The sequence below is a fragment of the Euphorbia lathyris genome, chromosome 1, assembly GCF_963576675.1.
Source record: "Euphorbia lathyris chromosome 1, ddEupLath1.1, whole genome shotgun sequence".
NCBI lineage: Eukaryota > Viridiplantae > Streptophyta > Magnoliopsida > Malpighiales > Euphorbiaceae > Euphorbia > Euphorbia lathyris.
Genome location: NC_088910.1, coordinates 100,118,788 through 100,140,868, shown reverse-complemented (window position 1 = coordinate 100,140,868; position 22,081 = coordinate 100,118,788). Strand labels below are relative to the sequence as shown.

The 22,081-nt window shown below is 35.6% G+C and overlaps 3 protein-coding genes across 4 annotated transcripts; 1 reads left to right on the top strand and 2 right to left on the bottom strand.

Moving 5' to 3' along the window:
• The first annotated feature begins 2,458 nt into the window (after window positions 1-2,458).
• Window positions 2,459-6,699, top strand: LOC136208814 (uncharacterized). The gene is made up of 10 exons (XM_066000067.1): window positions 2,459-2,862; window positions 3,478-3,777; window positions 3,862-3,945; window positions 4,125-4,583; window positions 4,764-4,899; window positions 5,023-5,185; window positions 5,287-5,415; window positions 5,608-5,802; window positions 5,982-6,104; window positions 6,311-6,699. The coding sequence occupies exons 2-10, from the start codon at window positions 3,501-3,503 to the stop codon at window positions 6,419-6,421; spliced, it is 1,677 nt and encodes a 558-aa protein (XP_065856139.1). The 5' UTR covers window positions 2,459-2,862; window positions 3,478-3,500; the 3' UTR covers window positions 6,422-6,699.
• A 1,295-nt stretch (window positions 6,700-7,994) lies between these two features.
• LOC136208801 (cyclin-dependent kinase C-2 C-like) lies at window positions 7,995-12,871 on the bottom strand. 2 transcript variants are annotated; one of them, XR_010677289.1, is made up of 10 exons: window positions 12,185-12,871; window positions 11,172-11,456; window positions 10,727-11,044; window positions 10,302-10,526; window positions 10,022-10,119; window positions 9,823-9,931; window positions 9,247-9,732; window positions 8,959-9,091; window positions 8,482-8,653; window positions 7,995-8,126 (listed from the first exon to the last, which is right to left on the bottom strand). XR_010677289.1 is itself a non-coding variant. In XM_066000037.1 (9 exons), the coding sequence occupies exons 1-9, from the start codon at window positions 12,629-12,631 to the stop codon at window positions 8,646-8,648; spliced, it is 2,109 nt and encodes a 702-aa protein (XP_065856109.1). In that variant the 5' UTR covers window positions 12,632-12,871; the 3' UTR covers window positions 8,149-8,645. The 2 variants fall into 2 exon arrangements, 1 of the variants encoding a protein (XP_065856109.1); XM_066000037.1 differs by lacking the exon at window positions 7,995-8,126 and having other exon boundaries at window positions 8,149-8,653.
• A 2,639-nt stretch (window positions 12,872-15,510) lies between these two features.
• On the bottom strand, window positions 15,511-21,601 carry LOC136208808 (probable WRKY transcription factor 3). Its single transcript, XM_066000055.1, has 4 exons — window positions 20,943-21,601; window positions 19,128-20,056; window positions 18,880-19,038; window positions 15,511-16,048 (listed from the first exon to the last, which is right to left on the bottom strand). Exons 1-4 carry the CDS (start codon window positions 21,390-21,392, stop codon window positions 15,766-15,768), a joined length of 1,821 nt encoding a protein of 606 aa, XP_065856127.1. The 5' UTR covers window positions 21,393-21,601; the 3' UTR covers window positions 15,511-15,765.
• Between the last annotated feature and the right edge of the window lie 480 nt (window positions 21,602-22,081).

The window sequence follows — 22,081 nt, the reverse complement described above, 5'->3', positions numbered from 1 at the left end:
CAAGTTTAAGGGGCTATCAAGACATTTTGAAAGTTCAAAGGTCAATCAACCATTTTGGACAAGTTTAGGGGACAAATGATGTATTAAGCCATTTAAAATGAAAGTGAAAATTATTCGTAAAATTTAAATTTAATAAATTAGATTTAACGATAACTAATTCAATTCATTTAATTAACCACTCATTAGACGAACGCGACTCTTTTTAAAATATGTACTTAAAAATGAAAATAAGTAGAAAGTGATGGATATGATGTGAAGGATGAAACAGTGAGGCAAAGGCAACTGGATTCAGCTGTGCCTGTGTCTGCATGTGATGTACGCTACTTTATTTTTTGTCTTTATCTGATTTCTTATTAAGTATTGCTCATAAACGTTACTTGTTAATTAATGCAACATATTTATACATTTAATTCCACGTTTTTTTTAAGAAAGGAAAAGCTTAGGGAAAATTATATATATATATATAATTATCATTTAAAAACTATTTACAACTATATCAATCATATCAATCGTAATTTTAGATTATATCAAATTAGTAAATTTAATATTTTTAATATATTTTAAATATTAGAATTTATAAATTAGAAGTCTATTCACAAAAAAAAGAATTAACGGAATTATTTTTGTTAAAAAATTTCACGTTGCTAAATAAAAAAATTATATGACTCATTAAATATGTAAGACAATCTTCACATATTGAGGTACATTTTGGAGTGAGTTAGAAATTTGTTTATATAGTATCAGAACCATGGTTCAATATTAGGCTCTAGGGATGGCAATGGATAGGGTAACCGCGGGTAGTGCCAATCCCAAACCCTTACCCGTTTATTTTTTAATTATCCGTACCCGTCCCATTATCCTAACGGGTATATTTTTGCATCCCATACTCTTCCCATTTAATTCGCGGATACCCACGGATACCCTTACCCGTTAAAAATCAATAAATAAAATAGAAAATATTACAAATTTAACAAAGTATAAATTTAATAAAACATTTATCTAAAAATTGAACAAATTGAACCTTAATCAATAAGAATAAGTAGCTTAGTGGTATCACTCAATGGTTGAAAAACAAAAGGTTGGGGTTTAAAATCTCAAATATTACATCTAAAAAACAATAATTTTTTTAATATATAAAACAATTATGACGGGTAACGGGTACTGGGTACCCAGGGGGATATTCCCATACCCGTCCCATTACCCTAACGGGTAATTATTTTGATCCCGTACCCTTCCCATACCCTTTTATAGAGGGTACGGGTAGTCCCATTAGGGTCGGGTAGTATCGGGTACCCGCGGGTACAATACCCGTTGCCATCCCTATTGGGCTCCCACTGATATTAGCGTACCTTTTGAGTCGAGTTAGACTTTGCTTACAATTTTTGATATAGTTGTTTCTCAAAGCATTATGTTGTATAAATGTGGGATTCAAACAGTTATTTAAAGGAAGCAACTACATCAATTAATGTAGGGATAAGGTGCTAAAATAAACCCAAACCCGTAGTTTTTTTGAAAAATATCAATTTAGGCTACATGTATAAATATCGCCAAATAGGCTTAACGTTTAAAAAACGTACCAATTTAAGATTCGATAACGGAATGTGACATGTCATTTATATTACTGCATTAAGTTCTATCAATTGTACATGGAGAGAGAAATCAGAACTCAATAGAATAATATAAATGACGTGTCACGTTCCATTATCAAGGCATAAATTGGTATCATTTTTAAACGCTAAACCTGTATTGATGCTATTTTACACGTGAAACCTAAATTGGTATTTCTCCAAAAACCATAATCCAATTTTTTTGATAACTTATAATTGAAATGCTAGCGTGGTGGTATGTGCTATCTTCTATGCCAAAATTCTTGGAATTTGGACTTGTCATCTCGGATTATCGTAGTTTGCCTCGAAAGTTTATGTTAAATATTTTTAGAGCAGCAAAGTAGCCCGTATTTAGCTAGTGTTGCTTTGTTTCTACTTGTATTCTCTCGGATATTACATCTCTTTCATATTAACGAAAAGTTTTCTCAGTTTGCTTAGAAAAATATTACAAGAACAAGAAAAATTTGTCAATTTTTTGATTTTAATATTATTTTGTTTTTCAGTTGGAATTTTGATAGTTTTTAGTAATAGAATCCCTTAATCAACACTTTTTTTTAGCAAAAGAATCCCTTAATCAATACTTAGATTCTTGTTTCTATATTTTGTTATAGAAATTCCTTCCTTTGTTATTTATTTCAATCACAGTGCAACAAGGTTAAGTTAAGTATTGAAATAATATTTTAATTTGTAAAAAAAAATATAACAAAAATTAAAAGTCATTTTCGTACAAGACGTGAACGGTAGAAGTTGAAATAGAAAAACAAAAGAAAATTCCATTAAACTCGTAAAAAATGTTTTTAAATAAATAAATTAATAAAGTGAGACACGCAAACTGCAGTAACAGAAAATACAAATGAAAAAGCTTTTAAAAATTTTCTCCCATGGCGAATTTTGGACAGTAAGAAAGCTACACTGGAGGAGTCAAAAACGTTGTACACGCAGTTCCAGAAAAAGCCTCTGCATCTGCAGCTGCAATTATTATTATTATTATTTTATTTCTATCTTATCTTATAAGTAAAAACTTATTAATTAAAGAAAAGGGATTCATTCATACATAAAAACTTTTAAAAAGCTCCAAATTTAAGTTGATTGACAAGGAAAAGTGAATTCTTTTTCTTCGCCATTGTAACCGGATCCGACATCGCCGGACCCACTGTCCCATTGACCGGCGTTCCGGCATCCACCTCTCTTTCCGGTGTTTTTATTCACAGAGAGGAAGATCCTTGAGAGCTATTATCATTCAATTTCTTTCCAGGTTGGTTGATTTTTATCTTTCTCCATTATTACTTTGATTTCTTTGTGGTTTCCATTCACATTGTGATGAGGAAAGATTATCTGGGTTGTGTTTAAAATGTTCAACTTTTTTTTTTTTTTTTTGTGATCTCCAAGGAAACAAATTATGCATTTGTGTTTGATTATCTACCCCTCTTGTCCTTTTCAATTCCCAGATTTCCATGTGTTTCATTGATTTTTTGTAGTTTGTTCTGGGATTCACCTTGTTGCCTGGCATTCCCTTGATTTTTGTAGTTATGCAATACCTTTTTCAGATTATGAGATGTCAACATTTTCATGTTTTCTGTTGATAATTGACAAAATTTGTTTTAGGTCTTGTTTTACTTTTTTGGATATGGACTTTTTTTGCAATAATTTTGCTCTTCTCCTGCTGCTCATCTTTGTAATTGCAAACAGATACTTCATTTTGCTGTGATTTGAGGATCTACCTTCCTCTGTCTAATGGCTACTTGATGAGCACAGCTTTACAATTTGTTGTTTGTGTGTATTTGATGAAATGACTGTATGTTTTACTTCTTCTTACTGATGCAACATCAGTTTGCTGCTTAGAAAAATGATGCATTTATGTTGACAACAGGATTTTGAAATCAAGTAGCAATTATGGGTATTTGTATGTCTACTCCGCCGAATAAAGCTAAAACACACAAGAAACGTCTTCGTCGATTTGGCAAACGTCGTGTGCAGATATCTACTTCTCTTGATCGAAACAAGAAAGGGAACACTGATGCTGGGAATGTGGCAGATTTTGCTTTGAGTCAACTTGCTCATATGGATTTCGACAAGGGTAAAACTTCTACTAGCAGAAGATCAGGGCCCTTGAACTCAACATACCAGCTAACCCAGATGCAATGGCAATTCAGTCAAGTAGATACAGATGGTGTGTGTCATTCAATTGCGATATCGTCACTAATTTCTCTGTCTTGTTTGTAAATCTATAGTGAATTTTATGTTTGTTATGCAGGAGTTTGCCAAGAGGAAGCTTGGTTTGATTCAGTTAGTATTCTGGAATCTGAATCCGACGATGAATTCAGCAGCGTGGTTGGAGGTATAATGTCGAAATTCTCTTTGACTACATAGACTCATAACATACCAATCTGCTTCATCACTTGAAATTTAATGTGTAGATTGAGCAGTTATGTTTCTACTTTTTTTCCCCTTTATGTTACAAGAGGTTGTTTACTCATCTCAGTGTGAGTTCTGACTGGTTCAGTTATCAATCTGCAGACCGCTTTTCATCTGTGGGTTCGGCGATAGGAAATATTTCAAATGGACAAGTGGTTCAGTATGAAAGTTCTTCATGCTTTGTTGATGGAAGCGGTACATACGAAGAATATCATGAAAGCTATGTGAAAATAGATGGACATAAGACTAGCAAAGATGAATGCAAAGAATCAAAAGGGTTCCCAGTTGTTGGTACTCAGGGCTGTGATCTTTCACGCTTCGGGAAGGCTGAGGAAAACCTAAGGAAGAAATTGTTTGATAATATTGGAAGCTTTAAATGTTCTAAAGACGATAAACGTGATTCACAGGAGAATGCCTTAAAAGCCGGGTTGCCTAGATTAGTTTCATCAGTCAGTTTCAATGACAAGCATCAAAGTGCATCAACCCAAAAAAAGAAATTAGCAGTTTTGAGGCTTTCTTTCAAGAGGAGATCATGCGACGGAGATGAAATCGTTGAACAGTGTGAGTATTAAACTTATAACTGATCTTTGGATCCAGTAATAAGTATGCATTTGAAATTAAGGTAGATTCTTGATTATGAACATAAATGTCAAATTATTTGAAGTTCATGTCTTGATTTCTTTGATATGATCATATGGTTTTTTAAGAACAGGTTGTGATACTTACTGAATATGTATACAGGTGCATCAAAAAGATTCTTGTATCATCCAAAAGCAGGATATGTTGTTCCCCGTTGCTCGACAGAGAAGTTGAGTGCAGGTTGTTGGTCTGAGATTCCTCCATCAAACTTTAAACTTCGAGCCGAGACTTATTTCAAGTATGTTCTTGATTCTTAATGATCATCGTTGACCTAAGCCAATTGCAACATGTAGTTCTATTGTTTGTGCTTTGATTAGGCGAAAAGAAAGCACATATAATTGTATAATGATCTACAATGCAGAGATAAGCGGAAATGCCCAGCTCCAAATTGCGTTCCATATAATCCAATTGGTGTTGATCTGTTTATCTGCCCAAGAAAAATTAATCACATTGCACAACATCTTGAGCTTCCTAATATAAAAGCCGAAGGAAAAGTCCCTCCTCTTCTAATTGTAAATATCCAGGTATATGTTTATATATATATCTAATATGCTCTGTCTCAGTTGGTTAATGTTTCTACCGACGTTTATTGATTGTACTAATCCTTTTGTGTGCCTCATGGTAGTTGCCTACTTATCCTGCCGCGATGTTTCTTGGTGATACTGATGGCGAAGGGATGAGTCTTGTACTATACTTCAAGGTTTCTGAAAATTTTGAGAAAGAGATATCTTCACAATGTCAGGATAATATCAAGGTAATTCATTGTACTAATATCAAGGTTTCCGAGTGGTTTGCTGTCTACTCTGTGTTATATTTGATTTGAAAGAAACTTGAAAACTGAAACCCATTCGAAAGATGAAGTAGCATTTTCTTTTAATTCATGGATGTTTTCGTTTGCTAAGTTTGTCATTTTTCTTCTGCATACTAATTTATTTGCAATCAATAGAAACTGGTTGAGGATGAGATGGAAAAAGTTAAAGGCTTTGCGAAAGAGTCGAGTGTGCCGTTTAGAGAAAGGCTGAAGATCATGGCTGGTTTGGTTAATCCTGAGGATCTCAGTTTAAGTTCTACTGAAAAGAAGCTCGTAAATGCTTATAACGAAAAACCAGTCCTTTCTCGTCCGCAGCATGAATTTTACAAGGTAATTTTTTTTTTTTCTGCAAATGATTAACTTTTTTTATGCTGAAATCAATCTGCCTTCATCCACATACACATGACTAGACTTGTGACTTGATATGGAAAATTGCACATTACATGAAATGCTGTTTATAGGAAAAGGTTATCAGTTTGAGGTTTTGTGACAATCTCTCTCTCATTCAGGGTCCTAACTATTTCGAGATTGATCTGGATATCCATCGGTTCAGTTTCATATCAAGGAAAGGACTTGAATCATTTCGAGATCGTCTTAAAAGTGGAATACTTGATCTTGGTTTGACAATCCAGGTGATGCATCAATCTCAATAGCAATTAAATACTTGGTCTTTTGATCTTGTTGAGAAGAAATGTGCGCATGATAAATTCGTTAATTCAGACATTAAGAAGATATTTTCATAGTTGTAAGGGCGTTAAGCTCTCTCGCTCGTTAATATCATGTCAGGAGCTTGAAGCAAGCTTAACCTTTCTTAGACTAACTTAACATTTGATAGCAGGCACAAAAACAAGAAGAACTTCCAGAGCAAGTGTTATGCTGTCTTAGATTAAGCAAGATCGATTTCGTCGACCATGGGCAGATACCGACACTGATGACTGAAGATAGTTAACAGCAATAGCGGAAATATACAGGAGCTTCACAAGATTGCAACTTCAGCTTCAGCATTGTCCTCTGCCATTTACACATGTACATGTAGAGAGTATGAAGCTTTCCATAGATGCGAATCGAAATGGTCGAGGGGGTTTGGAATGTAAGATTTCTTTATGTCCAACTATCAGAACTGATCTGTTATTCATTTATGTATATTCAAATGATAGATGAACTGAGAAGACAAATTGCAATACTCACAAAAATGTGCGATGATAATATATATCTATCTATTCTTTTTTTTATCTGTATTCATATTTACACTGGAGGGCGAGCCTTGGTGCAACGGTAAACATTGTTGTCGTGTGACCAAGAGATCACGGGTTCGAGTTTTAGAAGCGGTCTCTTGCCAAATAAATTGGCAGGGGAAGGCATGCTTGCCCCAGTACACCCTTGTGGTGGAACCCCTCCCCGGACCCTCGCTCAGCGGGGACGCGTAGTGCACCGAGCTGCCCTATTCATATTTACACTAAAATTTGTAGATTAAGGCTCTGTTTGATAACTAATTTCAACTTTAAAACTAATATATTAAGGATAACAAGATTCTAACCAAGAGAAAAGGGATCTAAAGGATAACAAATCAAGTAAAAAGCCAAGGAAATTGACATTAAAACACAAGATAAGGTAATAAACTCAGATACATGAAAATAAAGTTTAATAAACCTCAGATACATGAAAATAAAGTTTCTGGTCGCTCCGTTCGGAGGCTTATTACAATTCGCTCGAACTTATTACAATTCGCTATATGTGATATTCGTTAAAATCAATACTCCCTTTTCTTGATCAAGAGAAAAGATAAGGTAATAAACCTCAGATACATAGCGAATTATGGGAGCCTCGGACTGATTGATCAGATCTTTGCCAGACAAGACACACAATCATCAGTAATCTAATCTAAGCTGAATTCAAGTCAAGTCTGTTATGCAGACTTGCATTCTCCTGAGAGAGATGACCCTCTCTTTATAATTATATGATCAGGATTTTTAAACGTCTTTTTAAAGCTTCTGTTCTGCTGATATATATTCTTTTTAATTGGATTCATTTAATTGTGACCGCCTCTCTTCACTTATCTCTTCCCGTTCTGATTTGTGCATTTGTTAGAAGAAGCATTAAATTTTATTAGAGCCTCAGGGTGGGTTCAACGGTAAAAAAGTGGTTCTTGTGATACCTTCACCTGGATTCAAATTCCGCAATCATTGTTAGAGTCTCACATGTGAAGCAATACACAAGTCTTCTCATAACCGCTCTATGGCCCTGAGCTTTTCCCTCTCTGACCCTGGAGTTACCCAACTCGTAAAACATCCATCTAATCTTAACTGGACAAAAAAAAGACAGAATTCGACGCAAAGCAAAAAAAGCTCATCTCCTAAGCCCTTTGTGTTCCTATTTTTTTACCGTTTTGGGAGACTACATAAACTTCAAAGTGCCCGACAGAAAAGGAGCATCTCATTATACATTGAGAGTATGATAACAAATTTAATCGTCACAATAGAGAGTAAAATGATTTTATTTAATTTTTAATAAAAAAATTAGAGTCATTACTCTTAAATAAAATTATTTATTTGATATCAAATAGCTGGTCGTACAAGTCATTAGGCATTAGAGTCCAATCTCAGCCATCATTGATGATGACAAAAACAGTTACTGATGAAGTTCTGCTGCATTTTCTACAAATGGATAGTAAAATACTAAATTAGAAAATACTTCATATTCATTAGTATATGCTATTATATATTGTCTATCCTTCAAAACATGTTTTAATTTGAATTGAATATAACTACTAGGATTTACAATCCTCCCACCTAAATATTCTGTTTCTCTCCCCTCAAAAAAAGGAAGCCATCCACAATTTCCACCATTTCCTTTTCTTGTTTGGTTTAAGCCCCCCTTCGCCTTGAAATTTGGCAGTACTTTGTAATCGGATCAGTTGATTACCCAGTACAAAATTTCAGATGATTATGATTCAAATACAACCCATGTGTGAACTCGTATACAATTAATTCCAAGATCAAAATTTCTTACAGGCAAGGGCAGCTCAGTAGACCGAGATCATAATAGAATTTGTACTCTTGAGGATTTCAAAGCACAGAGCCAACAAGCAACTAGATCCCAAAATAGCTAGCAGCTCTGCATTTGCCTGTCTTCTTTTGGCCGTAAGGTTTTCCATTTTCACTTCACATTCATCATCATACTTCTGCAGAACAAAAACTGAACCTTTTACACTTCTTGATTCTCTTAAACTATATATATATATATATATATAAAGCATTTTCATGTCTGATTATTCCCTATGATGTGCAATATAATTGAATATAGTTTATTTTCTCCTTTGTTGAATTTTGGCACAAGTGATTCATGTCATTCCAGTTATATTTCCTTCTGTATCAAACAGGACAACTTTTTGTACGTTTTTCCTACATGCTTTAATCATTTAAGCAGATCAAGAAGAACTTCTTCATGCATCGAATTAACAACCTGTAGAATTCAAGTTACTTTTACCTGCACCCAACCTTGATCTACGAGTTGCTTGGCGAATCTGATTTTCATTCCTTTGCAAAATCTCATCCATTTTGTATGCCTGAGTCAGCAATGGTCCAGAAAATTCAACCTTCTCTCGTTCTTCACAGTCGCCCTAACAAAGTTAAGCAGTAAGTTTGACTTAGTAACATAATTTTTTTTAACAGTGGAAAAGAACACTTGGGCTAAAAAACACTAGGAATAATTAATTCAAAAGAACTAGTTATAATCATTCATAAAATGAGACATTTGGCCATAGTGCACCCTCACCAGATTTCTTCCTAGACCATTGGCTTCGTCAATAGCCTTCGAGTCATAAAAATAGTATATATTAGAGGAATCAAAAGAACCTAATGTATCACGTCCATTGCGATTCCGCTGCTTCGGCAAGCGATGTTTGGGCATACCCTCATTATAATCTTGTTTTTCATCTTTTGGAAAGTTAAACGGACTGTTTGCAAAGTTAAACTTTGATGAATCTAATTCACTAATTTGACTCATTGAGATAGATTGGTCACAAGATAATGTGGAGGTAGCATCCTCTTGCCGCCTTTTTGCCCATTCAAAGCCACTTGACGCCGTGATTGGTGCTGGCCCTGTGAAAACTGAGTCCCTTTTTGTTGCTTCGGAAATTTCCAAGATTGTGTCGCATGAAGATCTTTTTTCTATGTTCATACCTCCTCTTTCCCCATTCATCACCTGGCTATTACTGTCATTCATCTTCTTAGGAACAAACTGAGTATTCTCTTTCACTTCCTGAATAAACAAAGCATCCAAGTATTGGGAATAAGGTATCTTTCTCGAGTCTAGCAAGAGAGAGAGAGAGAGAGAGAGAGAGAAAGAGACCTTCGTTGGTATAAATTTATTGAAATTGTTCTGGTCTTGCAATGTTTTATTAACTCTTCTCGGTTTTCTTGGTGCCCCAATATCTCTCATCCTACCACCAGCCATTTTCCTGGAGGGACAACAATCATTCAGTGATGGTTAGATGAGCTAACATTTTTCTACTCTGGTAAACTCATTGCAACGAATTAAATGTTTTTACCTTCGTACGTCTTCTCGATATTTAGCATCCAATTCTTTGTTAGGTGGATACTTTGGCAAGTTTGATGGTTCACATGCATATGGTGCCGTGTTGAAGTACTACAGACAAGAAATAAAATAAAATAAAATAAGGTAAATAAGAGGAAACATTTTGAGAGCTTCAGTAGAAAAAACAAACAACATAATCTCATAAACCGCAGATTCTAAAATTCGATAGAATTCTTTTATCTTTAGCTTGAAATAGATAATTACTGGTGGATCAAAGTTTCAGTTGGTGTGACCTGAGCCAGAAGAGCAGATGTGGCAGTCCCGCGTTTTTCTGGTTCTATTGAAAGAAAAGTTTCTATCAGGTCAGCTGCTGTTGGGTAATCCTTAAACCTCTGCTGAAGTGAACTTTCATAAAGATGTTGCGGTTTAAACACGGTAGCATTAGAAAGCTTAGCTTGTTTCCAGTATTCATCGGAAGGAGAACCACAAAGCTTGAAGATTTTATGTAATTGTTCAACCTGATTCAAGGGAAAAACTTATTAATTTCAACTGCCAAGTACACAAGAACACTGACTTCAATTATCTACTGAAAATTCGATATCTCGTTGGAACTGTTTTGAGTCAATTAAAATCAATAAATTTTAATTTTTCTCAAGAAGTGTTGTACTAGAATGATATATACTTATTAGAAGATACTGAAATATAATGTCTTGATTACCTCAGTTCTCCCCTTGAAGAGAGGCTTCCCGAGGAGAAGTTCTGCAAATACACAGCCAACACTCCACAGATCCACTGATACTCCATAACTTGTTGAACCCATCAAAAGTTCTGGCGGGCGGTACCATAAAGTCACTACACGACTTGTTAGTTGATGTTTGTTCTTTTCACTAAGAACATTCGCAAGCCCAAAATCTCCAATTTTTAGAATTCCATCATTGTTAACCAAAATGTTGGATACCTTTATATCTCGATGCATGACACCTCGTGTATGGCAATGCTCGATTCCGCATAGTAGTTGCTTTATGTAACACTTAATCTAACCACAAAGACAACCAAAGCTTAAAAACCTCTTACCAGGTACGAGCAAAAAACAAGTCACTGATTTTCTTTTTCTTTTGAAAAATGAGACGAAATAGATAAGGATTTTGATGTCACTAACAAACCTGTGACTCACTGAACTTGATCTCTGGAGAAGACGATAGTCCAGCAAGATCATGCTCCATATACTCAAATACAAGGTATACACTGCCTGATAATCGAGAAGTAATTATTCCCTCCAACTTTATGATGTTTGGATGGTCGAGCCTGCGAAGAATCAGTATTTCACGTGCCATAAACCTAATGCTCTCTGGCTGAAAATTGTCGAACCGGACCTTTTTCAGTGCAACCATTCTCCCAGTTGCAACTTCGCGTGCTCGGAACACACTGCTGTATGTGCCTTGTCCAATCTACATATTGCAAATAAGAGTTGTTGGAAATTGTGAGTTACTAAATACCAAAGCATGAGCATTGAAGCAAGTATTGTAGCACAAGCAAATAATGAAATGAAAAGCATGGAAAAGTTAAAGACATAATCAAAGCACGTGCTAAATCTTCCCAAGTTTTTAACTATCATATACCGATGATGTTCCCATGCAAATTTGAGGATAATTGAAGTTTCTCAAAATCTAAATTGAATTAAATTTACAACTCAATCACAAATTCCTTTGTTGGCTGTGTCAAGAAGACACGTGAATCATTTTAACATTTTCAAATTATACAACCAGTAATGTTATCTAATCTCTATTCGTATAGGAAAAGATGCAACTCTGGTTTTGCACCATCATCTCGGCTTAATTTTGCATGCCTTTGTTGAATTGCAAGCTTTAATATCTAATTTCATACTCTCACAATTTGTACCTTCTAAAGGTTGAAAACTGATACATAAAGGAAGATTAGCACCCATAAGAACCCAACAACATTAGATAACATTTGTAATAACTCAAATTTTCAGTTCTATTTTTATCCTTTCCCTTAACTTTATCACGTAGACATTAAAATTATAAATTGGAAATCAATGCAATGACAGAAACTTTTCCCAAAAAGTATTGAAGTAGGAAATTCCATTGCCTAAAAAACTAGCTGCATTGAGCTGAAATCCAATGATAACAATTATTATATGATGAAGTGTTGATACCTTTTCTAATTTCTGAAAAGCATCAGCCTTTAGAGGCACCCAACCCTGAATAGCTTCAGCAGCAGCAGAACTGAGCCAACTAGGCCAGCCAGCAGCAATCTGCTCAGCCCCAACATTACGGTGGGAGAATCCCAATTTGAAGCTAAGCGGTCCACTGAATCCTCCAGAGGGCCTTCTCTTCAACTTCTTGTTTTGAACAACATTGCAATTTCGATCCTCATTTAGCTCTTCCGCAACATTCTTATCAACATCAACAATCTCCTTTCGCCTTCTACTGCCATCTCTAGAATCTTTTCTCCATTTCTGGATAGAATTCAAAGGCCCAGATGGATGTCTCGATGAAACCGCCGAACCCCGGTCACTATAAGGCAATAGCGGCGGTGGACATACAGAGGAATAGTCTAAAACAGGGGAGGGATCAGCCCGTTTGGAGTGAACGCAACCCATTGACCCGCATCTAGGGCGGAACCCAGATAGGGAAAATGGGTGTAATTCTGGTTTAGCACTATCTCATCACATCAAATTGGGGTTGAATCGGAATGAAGAGAAAAGACAAAGAAAGAAGAGAAGAGATGTTTTTGTTGGGAAAACAAATGAAGAATGGTGCGAGAAAAGGGCAGAATGTCCGGTGGAAAAAGAGAGCGAGATAAAAGGAAGAAGAGATGGGTCCAATTAGGTTCATGTTTTTGAGGAAAGGAGGAAGAGAGATAACAGTAATGTGAGTGAGTCTAAGGTATGGCTATCTCTCTTTTTCGAGTCTTCGTTTTTTGTTTTTGAAAAAAGCAGAGAAAAAGAAGGGGGGAAGAGAGAGAGAGAAGAAAGGTGAAATGTAACCGTTAGGGAAGTTCTGTTATTGTTTTCCGTTTGGGGGTCCTATTATTATATAGTTGTTGGACTTGCCAATAACAGATACATTATACCATATTAATCTTTTAAAAATTGAGGTTTTCTCAATTATTCATGTTGAGGTTGATCAAATTGAGGTTGTTTTTTTTTTTTTTTTTTTTTTTATTCTTTCGAACTCGATAAATATATTTCGTATTACAACCATAAAAATACCAATACTATTTTACAACTATAATGACACTAAAGAATAAAATTATATTGACATAATCCTTTTACAACCGTAATGGTTGTAAAAATATTAATGTTATGCTATAATCATGATAATAAATACCGTAATTATTTTTGTTTGGAGGTGCAAAGGAATTGTTGGCACTTGCATGTTTCGAGGACTGTTCAGTATACTTTAGTATCTGCCTACTCGTTTATTCACTCCTCTGTTACCCATAATAATGGGAGGATTTTGGATCGTATTTGGAAGCTCCCAGTTCTTGAGATGATGCATGTTTTCTATTAGTTATTGGCTTGCAATAGTATTCTCTATAATTCGAATCGTGTTTGATGCTATTTGGATTTGTCTTTAGACTTTGTTGTCTGTGGGTTGCCAAAATCGGAGCTCCATTTGTTACAAGACCGTGTTTGTGCGAAAAAGTTGTGAGATTGACTTGTCTCGAGTTGTAATAGGCTCATGTTTTACTCTTCTATTTGGCAAACTGGTTGGATATAATTTTGAGCATTAATTGTAATTATAAGGGTGTTGATTGGCGTGTTATCTTTTTATTTCGCTTTGGTGGCTCTGAAGGTGGCAGAACGAGTATGTCTTTACTAGGGACAATGTGGATGTGTTTAAGAAGAGAATTGAGCTATCTTGTGTAAGTTGGCATCCTCCAAATCATGGATGGGTGAAACTTAATACGGATGACACTTGTAAAATTGATACAAGGTTTGCCTACTGATTTGGAATACTAATAGAAATAGAGAATGAAGAAATTATGATCGAAGAAGATGAAATCATGTTGATTAAAGATTGAATTTACATTAGAATTCTTAACCCGTAAAGACAAATTACATTATTTTATATACTAACAAACTTCTAATGCTATATTCCTATTTGTTTGTATAATTACAAATTAATCCATGTGTCATAGCTAACTTACTGGTCATTTATAAATTAACCCATGAAGTTTAATAACTATCTCTATTAAATACCATTGGAAATTGGATTTGGGATTTTGTTGTGAATGTTGGGATTTGTTCGGCCTTTGTAGCAGAGCTTTAGGGTCTTTATTTTGAGTTGTCTCGTACATGGGAGAAAGGTTACATGCGTGTTATTGTTGAGTTGGATTCTCAAATCGTTTTAGGCTTCATGGTTTATAATGCCCCCACTATTCATGTTTTCTCTTGATTAATAATTCTCAATGTCGTAAGCTTCGAAATAGAAATTAGAATGTCTTTTTTGTTAACTCGCATCGTGAGAGGAGTAGCTGAATGGTTAGCGGATTATGCATGTTCTCTCTTTTTGAGAAATCACGAATGTGACGTGCCTTTTGTATACATTCAATATATCCTCTTTGAGACCTAAGTGTCGCTTTAACATATTGATTGCTTTGTAGTTTTTGTTTATTTTCTCTCATCACCAAGAAAAAGATATTAAGTAAATCCTTTCATACTTGTTTTATTTTAGAAAGTAAAAAACAGGTAGAATAGTAGTCCCACTCGTTCAGTAAAAATTATTAAAGCTCCAACTCTAATTATTAAACTAAAAAAGAAACAATTATTTGATTTGAAAAATTGATGAACAAGTTTCATTTTATGCATAGTTTGAAGGAATGGAAAAAAGCTTTAAAGTTTCAAGAGAAAGACTGTTGGGAAGGAGATTTGGTTAGCATGAGTTTGGACATCCTTTTGAAGTATGTCGGACCTTGGATCTTGTGATTTGTCCAACCTCTTTATTTGAACCAGACCAGACCAGACAGACACACTATGGATTTTCTTCTTTACTTTTTGCTTTCTTTAAACAGTTCATAACTCCTGTTACAGAAGATGACAATTTTGACAAAGTAACTACAAAACAATGAAATCTTAGAAATCATAGTCACCTCATTACTTTATTAAAAGAATAAAAACAACTGCCAAACCATGCCTAAACACTCTACAGAGCTACTAGTAATGTTGATAGCATTGACATCTAAGATAAACTTCTTGTTTGATTCATCCTATAATAGTCTACAACAACAACAACAAAACCTTAGTCCCGATATGTTTTTGGCCTTGAACAGGCTTCTACCTGACGCTATCCCCTTTGAACCGAGTTGTTATATATCCCTTCATTAATTTCGAAGCCAAGATAATTACAGAAGAAAAGAATTAAAAGTTGTGTATTTCACCACTCAACAAACAACAGGATCTTCATTTTGCAAATTGAAAAATTCAGCATGAACATAACTAGGAGAGAGACAGCATCCTAAAAATGGCACTTGAACTGCATACAAACATTTGTTATTGGCATATCTTTCACTATAATGTGAATGATCATATACAATGTCAATTTGTGAAATTTAGTTACAAAAAAGTGAAATAAATACAGCATTCTCTATCAAATGGTAAACACTAATCTTTATCCAAAAAGTGAAGGGCAAAAGTAGAACCATTTACCGCCAAACTCTCACAAATTTGAATTAACTTTCCTTCTCCATGTCAATTGACCAAATCATAATTGTCGCTCTCGGCTAGAGCATTTATACTGCAATTTCCTCTTCTTTCAGTCTCAGAAGTACTGGTCTTTGATCACTGTTTCCCAAGTCCATACCTTCAATCATAGAATGCTTATTTGCCACGAGCTTTTGGGGTTTCAATTGCAGTGCATTGCTGTTGGCTGCGTTATGGCTGCTGTGTCTAGCTGCTGGAACATCGTGATTATGTTTCCCCTCGTATGTAGTAATCACGGCTTTGGGGTCTGCTGCAGCTCGCTCGACATGTTTACGAACATTGCATCCTGTACTAGTACACTTGTAATAACTCCTGTTCACAGAAGCACTGCTTCAGAAATTTTGTGAAAGCAGTTATGAAATTCAGGAGAAGAATATACAAGAAAGACACAGCAAATAGTTATTTTGGAAAAGAATGCCTTGGCTTTGAACAGAACCGTCATTGGAAGTAATACAAATGGGTGCTAGCTGAGATCATTGCAGTTGCAAATCTTGGCTTAGTTTTACATGGGTCAGAATATAAACTTAAAAAACCAAACGAATAAATGAATGGTTAAAGAACTTTTATGTTCGTGAAGAGTAAAGTTGAGTAACTTTTATGGCCTGTTTTGAAGTTAAGTGGCCATCATTTTAGTAAGGACGCCATCAGTGTAATTTACCCTCATAGAGCTTGTTCTGACTAAACATCATTCCACATATGATAAACATGTATAACTAAAAATATGACATGTCAACATCCTACTCGTCAAGTTCCAAAGATAAATCACGAAAGTTAAAAATGTCAATCTTCTGCTGGTCCACCCTATCAGTATTGTGGGATATATATTGATAATGCCTAAAACCCCATAGGAAGAAAATTAGCGGCCACATATGTAGATGGCATGAAATTCTTGGCCTTTTCTTCTGAAATGACCAACATGGTTATTAAAGGCGCACGGCACCTATGTGTCGCACTAAAAGAATAAAATCATATAGAATTTGTTTTTAACAAAGTAAAGTTTACTTTGTTTTTTTCACCATTTGATGATGGTAGACTTTAACAAAGTAAGTCCATCCAATGGTGGTAAAAACAAAGTAAGGCTTACTTTGTCAAAAACAAAGTAAGCATAGCCTAACCCAATTGGATGGTAATATTTAAGATATAAGAAATTGTAAACTTTAAAATCAAAATGCAACAAATATTAAATCATGTCAATATACTTTATCATAAATTCTAACATGCAATAAACCCTATATTCTAAAGTTAGCGTTCAACTAAATAGTAAATCCTTAGTTGACTAGTAGCTACTTCTTATCAAAAGTCTCCAACTTCAAGTTCTGCCCTTGTTTGCTTCTTTTTATTTTCTGGTATTTACTCTTGTTGTGTGCTTCTTCTCTCTTTGTTTCCCATTATGCATCTCTCTCTCTCAATTTTGAAAGTCTGTCTGCTTTCCTTTTGTTTTTGTTTATTTTTGGACACTAGATGTGTCTAATCCAACGGTGCAGATTGAACATGTGGGTAAATAATCTAAAAACCCTAAAAAAATAACATGAGACACAAAAGGCGTGCCACAGCACACCTATGATAACCCTGTCCACGCCAAAGCAACATCGCTAGTCTTTATTTTTTCCTCTTTTCCTATTTTTTTTCAGTCTTCTATTTTCAGTAGGATTCTTAAGTCTTTATTTTTATTCCTATTTCCTGTTTTGTCATTCTTCTATTTCTAGTAGGATTCTTAGTCTTTATTTTTATTCCTGCTTTGTAAGTCTTCTATTTCTAGTAGGATTCTAGTCTTTATTTTTATTCCTAATTCTTGTACAAGTCCTTTACGCATAAACCTTGTACTCTTCTATAAAAGAGGGTTTTTCTTATGAATAAAGGGGCAGAATTTTACAGATAAAAAATTAATACAGGGAGTTTTAGCGATCTCTTACAAATGGCTACAGAGTTTTCAAAATAAGTTGCACGAAGAACAAGAGCAACAAGGGAAATCAAGGGAATTTTCCGGTGAACAGACCTGTGATGAGATCCTATTCGCGGGCACACAACACTTGTGCCATGGCGTTGCCATTAACAACTACAATGACCAGAAATTACCAATAATTGCATATGAGAATCAAACCATACGACCAAATTGCATTTTCCTAGTATTCCAAACTCAAGGATGGTAATGATGCTATCAAGGAGGAGATCAAGTACAAAGCAACTTGTTCTTGCACACAAAAGATAAACTAATATCAAATACTTTATGAGAAGGGCAAAGACAAAGGTAATTAGTTTTATGAGAGTGAAAAAGGGCTGAGAATATGTGACACTGAAATCAGACAACAGCCCTGGTTGGTTGGCTCGAGTGGTTAAGGGCCTCAAAATCTCTTAAGCAGAGATCTCAAGTTGAGTCCTAGTGTACGCAACAAACATTAATGGGGAGATGATCTACGTAAAGTGTGTCTAACCAATCGGATTAATTACCAAAAACAGAAGACAAGCTGGTTTAACAGCAGATGAGGTCTGATATAAGGCAGAATATGTAACTAGAAAAAAAAAGGAAAAAGAAGAATCCGCTGCAAGACAGGGTCTTGTGACAGATACAAAGGACAAGAAGAATGAACAGTGTGCAACCATCTGTATTTCTGAAACATGAACATGAAATTCTAGGCAAAAAGAGGACTTTGAAAGGATTCACACAGTATACTATGAGACATAGGTCAACGTAAATGTGGTCTATTGGCTACTTGAACTTGCTTAAAGTAATATGTGCTTCAACTTGTCCAAATCATCACTTTTCTCTGCAAGTAGGACTTGGGGGGTGACTCATATCAATTTAAGTAAGTTCAGGGGGCTATGAACCCCAAGCATATTGCTATTTCTTCAAAAATCTTGTGGGCTCTGGGCATAATTTTTCTGCACACGCTAAGAGTACTTCTGAAGGGTTTTTTAAAGTAAAATGCTCTATTGCTGATCAATCTTTGAACTAGTGAAGTAGTTATAAATAACTGGTTTTCAAGGCCTTAGTAACTTTGAGGTCATTCCAAAACCATATAATAAGGTGGATTTGGTGTGATTACATTCTCAATGAAATTATTACTTTTGCAAAGTTCCCTGGGATTCACTAGACATTGGAGATACAAAAAACTACAGCTAAAGAATACTAAAGCAGTAATCACCTTGGATGAGGATTCCCTTTGACCACCTTCTGGCCATACTTGCGCCACCTGTAGCCATCATCTAAAAGATCAACTTCACTTCTTGTTTGAACAATGATTTTTGCATCTGTTACTGTCCTGTGAGGTACAGCAACCTCAGATGTTCCAACATCAATTTGCCTGCCATCCATTAAAAAAAAAAAGTCAGAAAATTAGGCAGAAAAAAGATCTGGGAGTGATTACATACTGTAAATAAATTTCTAACTTGCCTTCTTTTCGGGTTAGGTTCATCCACACTCCTTTCTGCTCTCGTCGCTCCATCACCTGCTTCCTCACTGTCACTTGATCCAGCTGGTGGCTCTGTGGGATCCACTTGAGTGGACTCCTGATCCCTCCCGGACAATGAATGAGAAGATATTGTTTCGCTCAACTTGTTGATATTACCACCTTCATTTTGAGAACTAGGTTCGGGCCTAGCCTGAGAATTCATAATTCCATTTTGGTCATTGTTATCTTTTGCACGCTTATTGGGTTGAGGCAGCTCATGGTTGTGATGTCCTTTATAGATAATCTCAGTTATCTGGCCGTCACTAGAGCGCTCAACCTGCTTTTTGACCGGACAATTCAGATGCGTGCACTTATAATAACTTCGTGGGTACTCACTACCCTTAATCGGCTTCTGCCCATATTTGCGCCAGTTGTAGCCATCATCACTGGGCTTGTCAACAGCAAGAGGTTGCTGTTTCCTATCAGAGTGTGAGGGTTCTGATGGTTCCACCATGGAACTTTGAGGTGCAGACGTGGAGGGCAGTGTCTGCTGCTGCTGTGAAGCTTCAACAGGAGGAAAGGATGAACTGTCCTTCATTAATTCACTGGAAGCTGTTAACGTGACAGGTTGATAATGAACCTGCAAGTGCATCCGAGATTGGGCAGGTCGTGCAGCTTGAGCAGTAACCTGTGTCTGCTGTGCAGCTTGAGCGGTAACCTTTGTCTGCTGTGCAGCTTGAGCGGCAATCTGTGTCTGCTGCTGTGAAGCTTCAACAGGAGGAAAGGATGAACTGTCCTTCATTAATTCACTGGAATCTGTTAATGTGACAGGTTGGTAATGAGCCTGCATGTGCATCTGAGATTGGGCAGCTAGTGCAGCTTGAGCGGTAACCTGTGCCAAGGCTTGTTGGTGGGACATTCCAAAGGGACTCTGCATAAAGGAAGATATCAAACCACCACATTTAAACAAACTGAGCAATAAAGTATGTTTTCGACTGCTTAATTAGGCTGAAAGCTAATCTCTTTATAAGGTATGTTCCACAGTTCAATTACTTCCAAATACTCTATGTTGTACAAGGGACACACTTAATGACCCTATGCATAAGCATTATATGGTTCAAACAGGAAAGAATGTCTTAACATAAATCAAAAGTATAATTTCCTCTCAACCTTCTTTGATTACTAAAAAGTCAACTTTCTGAAATCTCATAAGCACATCAATTTTTTTCATCTGAGAAACATGGATATAAAATCCTCAATGTGCAAAGCAGTTCTCAGGACTTGAACAAGTACTGTTGTGTACGGACAAACTACTTGCAACTCATGATTAAACTAGTTAAGTTGATGATGCCCTGGCAAGGAATAACGAAAACATAAAAGGAAAATATTTAATCACCAGAAAGTCCAACCAAAAAGCTTACAAGTGCCAAAATCTCATTCCTTCCAATATACTTCAGACATTGATTTTCTTTCAAATTGAAGATAATATCATTGAAAAACCAAGAGCAATAACATGAGAGAATCATATTTAGACCAGTAAATGTCAAGCCTTTCTCAAATAACATAAACAAGAAGAAGCCAACAGTATCATCAACCAAAAGAACAATCAAATTACAAGGCAAACTCCTTCAAATTAGCATAAAAAACAAATATCATGAACCCAAAACGTTCTCATAACCATTTGCAGAAATAAAAAAATCAAAACAAACACCACCTAACACCTCTCAATTGTTCAAAATCACAAAACACTAAACTAAGACAGCAAACAGGAAATCAGGAACAAAACCGCACAATTTCAGATCCAATTAAACAATTACCTGAGGAGGAGAAAAGAAGCCAGGCGAGTTCAACAAACCAGAAGGGCTTAACCCAGGAGGGACAGTAAACATGGGAGAATGAGCCACAACCAAATTCATAGGCCTACTCTGCTTAAACCCCAAATTAGTATTACTACCTGAGCCATCCTGCTTCGAAAAAGAAGAAGAATTATTATTATTAGGTAAAGAAGCATCAGTGAAGAAAGCAGGTCTGGCAACTGGAGAAGCCATAGCACCAGCAAGTAGCTGGGAGAAAGAACGGGAATCAGAGTCTGGGTAATTATCAGGGAAAAAAGAGGAGAGAAGAGTCATGGGGCCAGGGCTAAATCCGCCAGTGTAAAGGAAATCCACAGAAGACCTAGGGGGAAGAGTTATTGTGGGTCGTGATGGTGCTGTTATCGGCGGAGTAGCTTTAGTAGCAGTAGAAATGGAGTTTTGTTTCTCAGCCATTGGAGAGAAAAACTTAAAAATCTAAACTTTATCTATAAAAACGGTTGCTTTCTTTGTTTCCCTCTGTAATTGAAGCCTTGGAAATGGAAGATGATGAACTCAGTAGCGAATTAGAAAGCATGAGAGATTGTTTAGAAATGACATGAGGATGAGAGAGGTGCTTTCTCTCTCTTTGGTGTATATGGTTTTTAGGCAGTTTCGTGCTGTCTTGATATTCAGAGCACAAAGTCCACGGAGTAGAAATGGACAAGCCCACCTTTTTTTTCCCTTTCTTTCAATGAAAAATATCAGTTTTATTTATCTATGTAATAAATTAAAATTCATATAAATAATAAATCACATTCCAAATCCTACTAAATTAACTTCCAAAAATTATTGATTTTTATTACCATAAAAATTATCCTTTGATTGATTTTTAGTTGGTAGTTATGCATTGTTGTTAGTAAAATAATATTTGATAAATTTTATTTATTATTTTTATGTTTTTTTTGACAAGTTATTATTATTATTTTTATGTTAAACTTATAATTAAGGATATAATTATATTTAAATGTTTTTTTGAATAAAAGCGGGAAGTTGGTAAAAGAGAGGAGGACGAGCGTCCCAACTAGGTTGGCACCCTCGACACACCACAACAAGCTAGGCCCAATACATTAAAAAGAGAAAACCAAAACGTAATAAAGTATTCG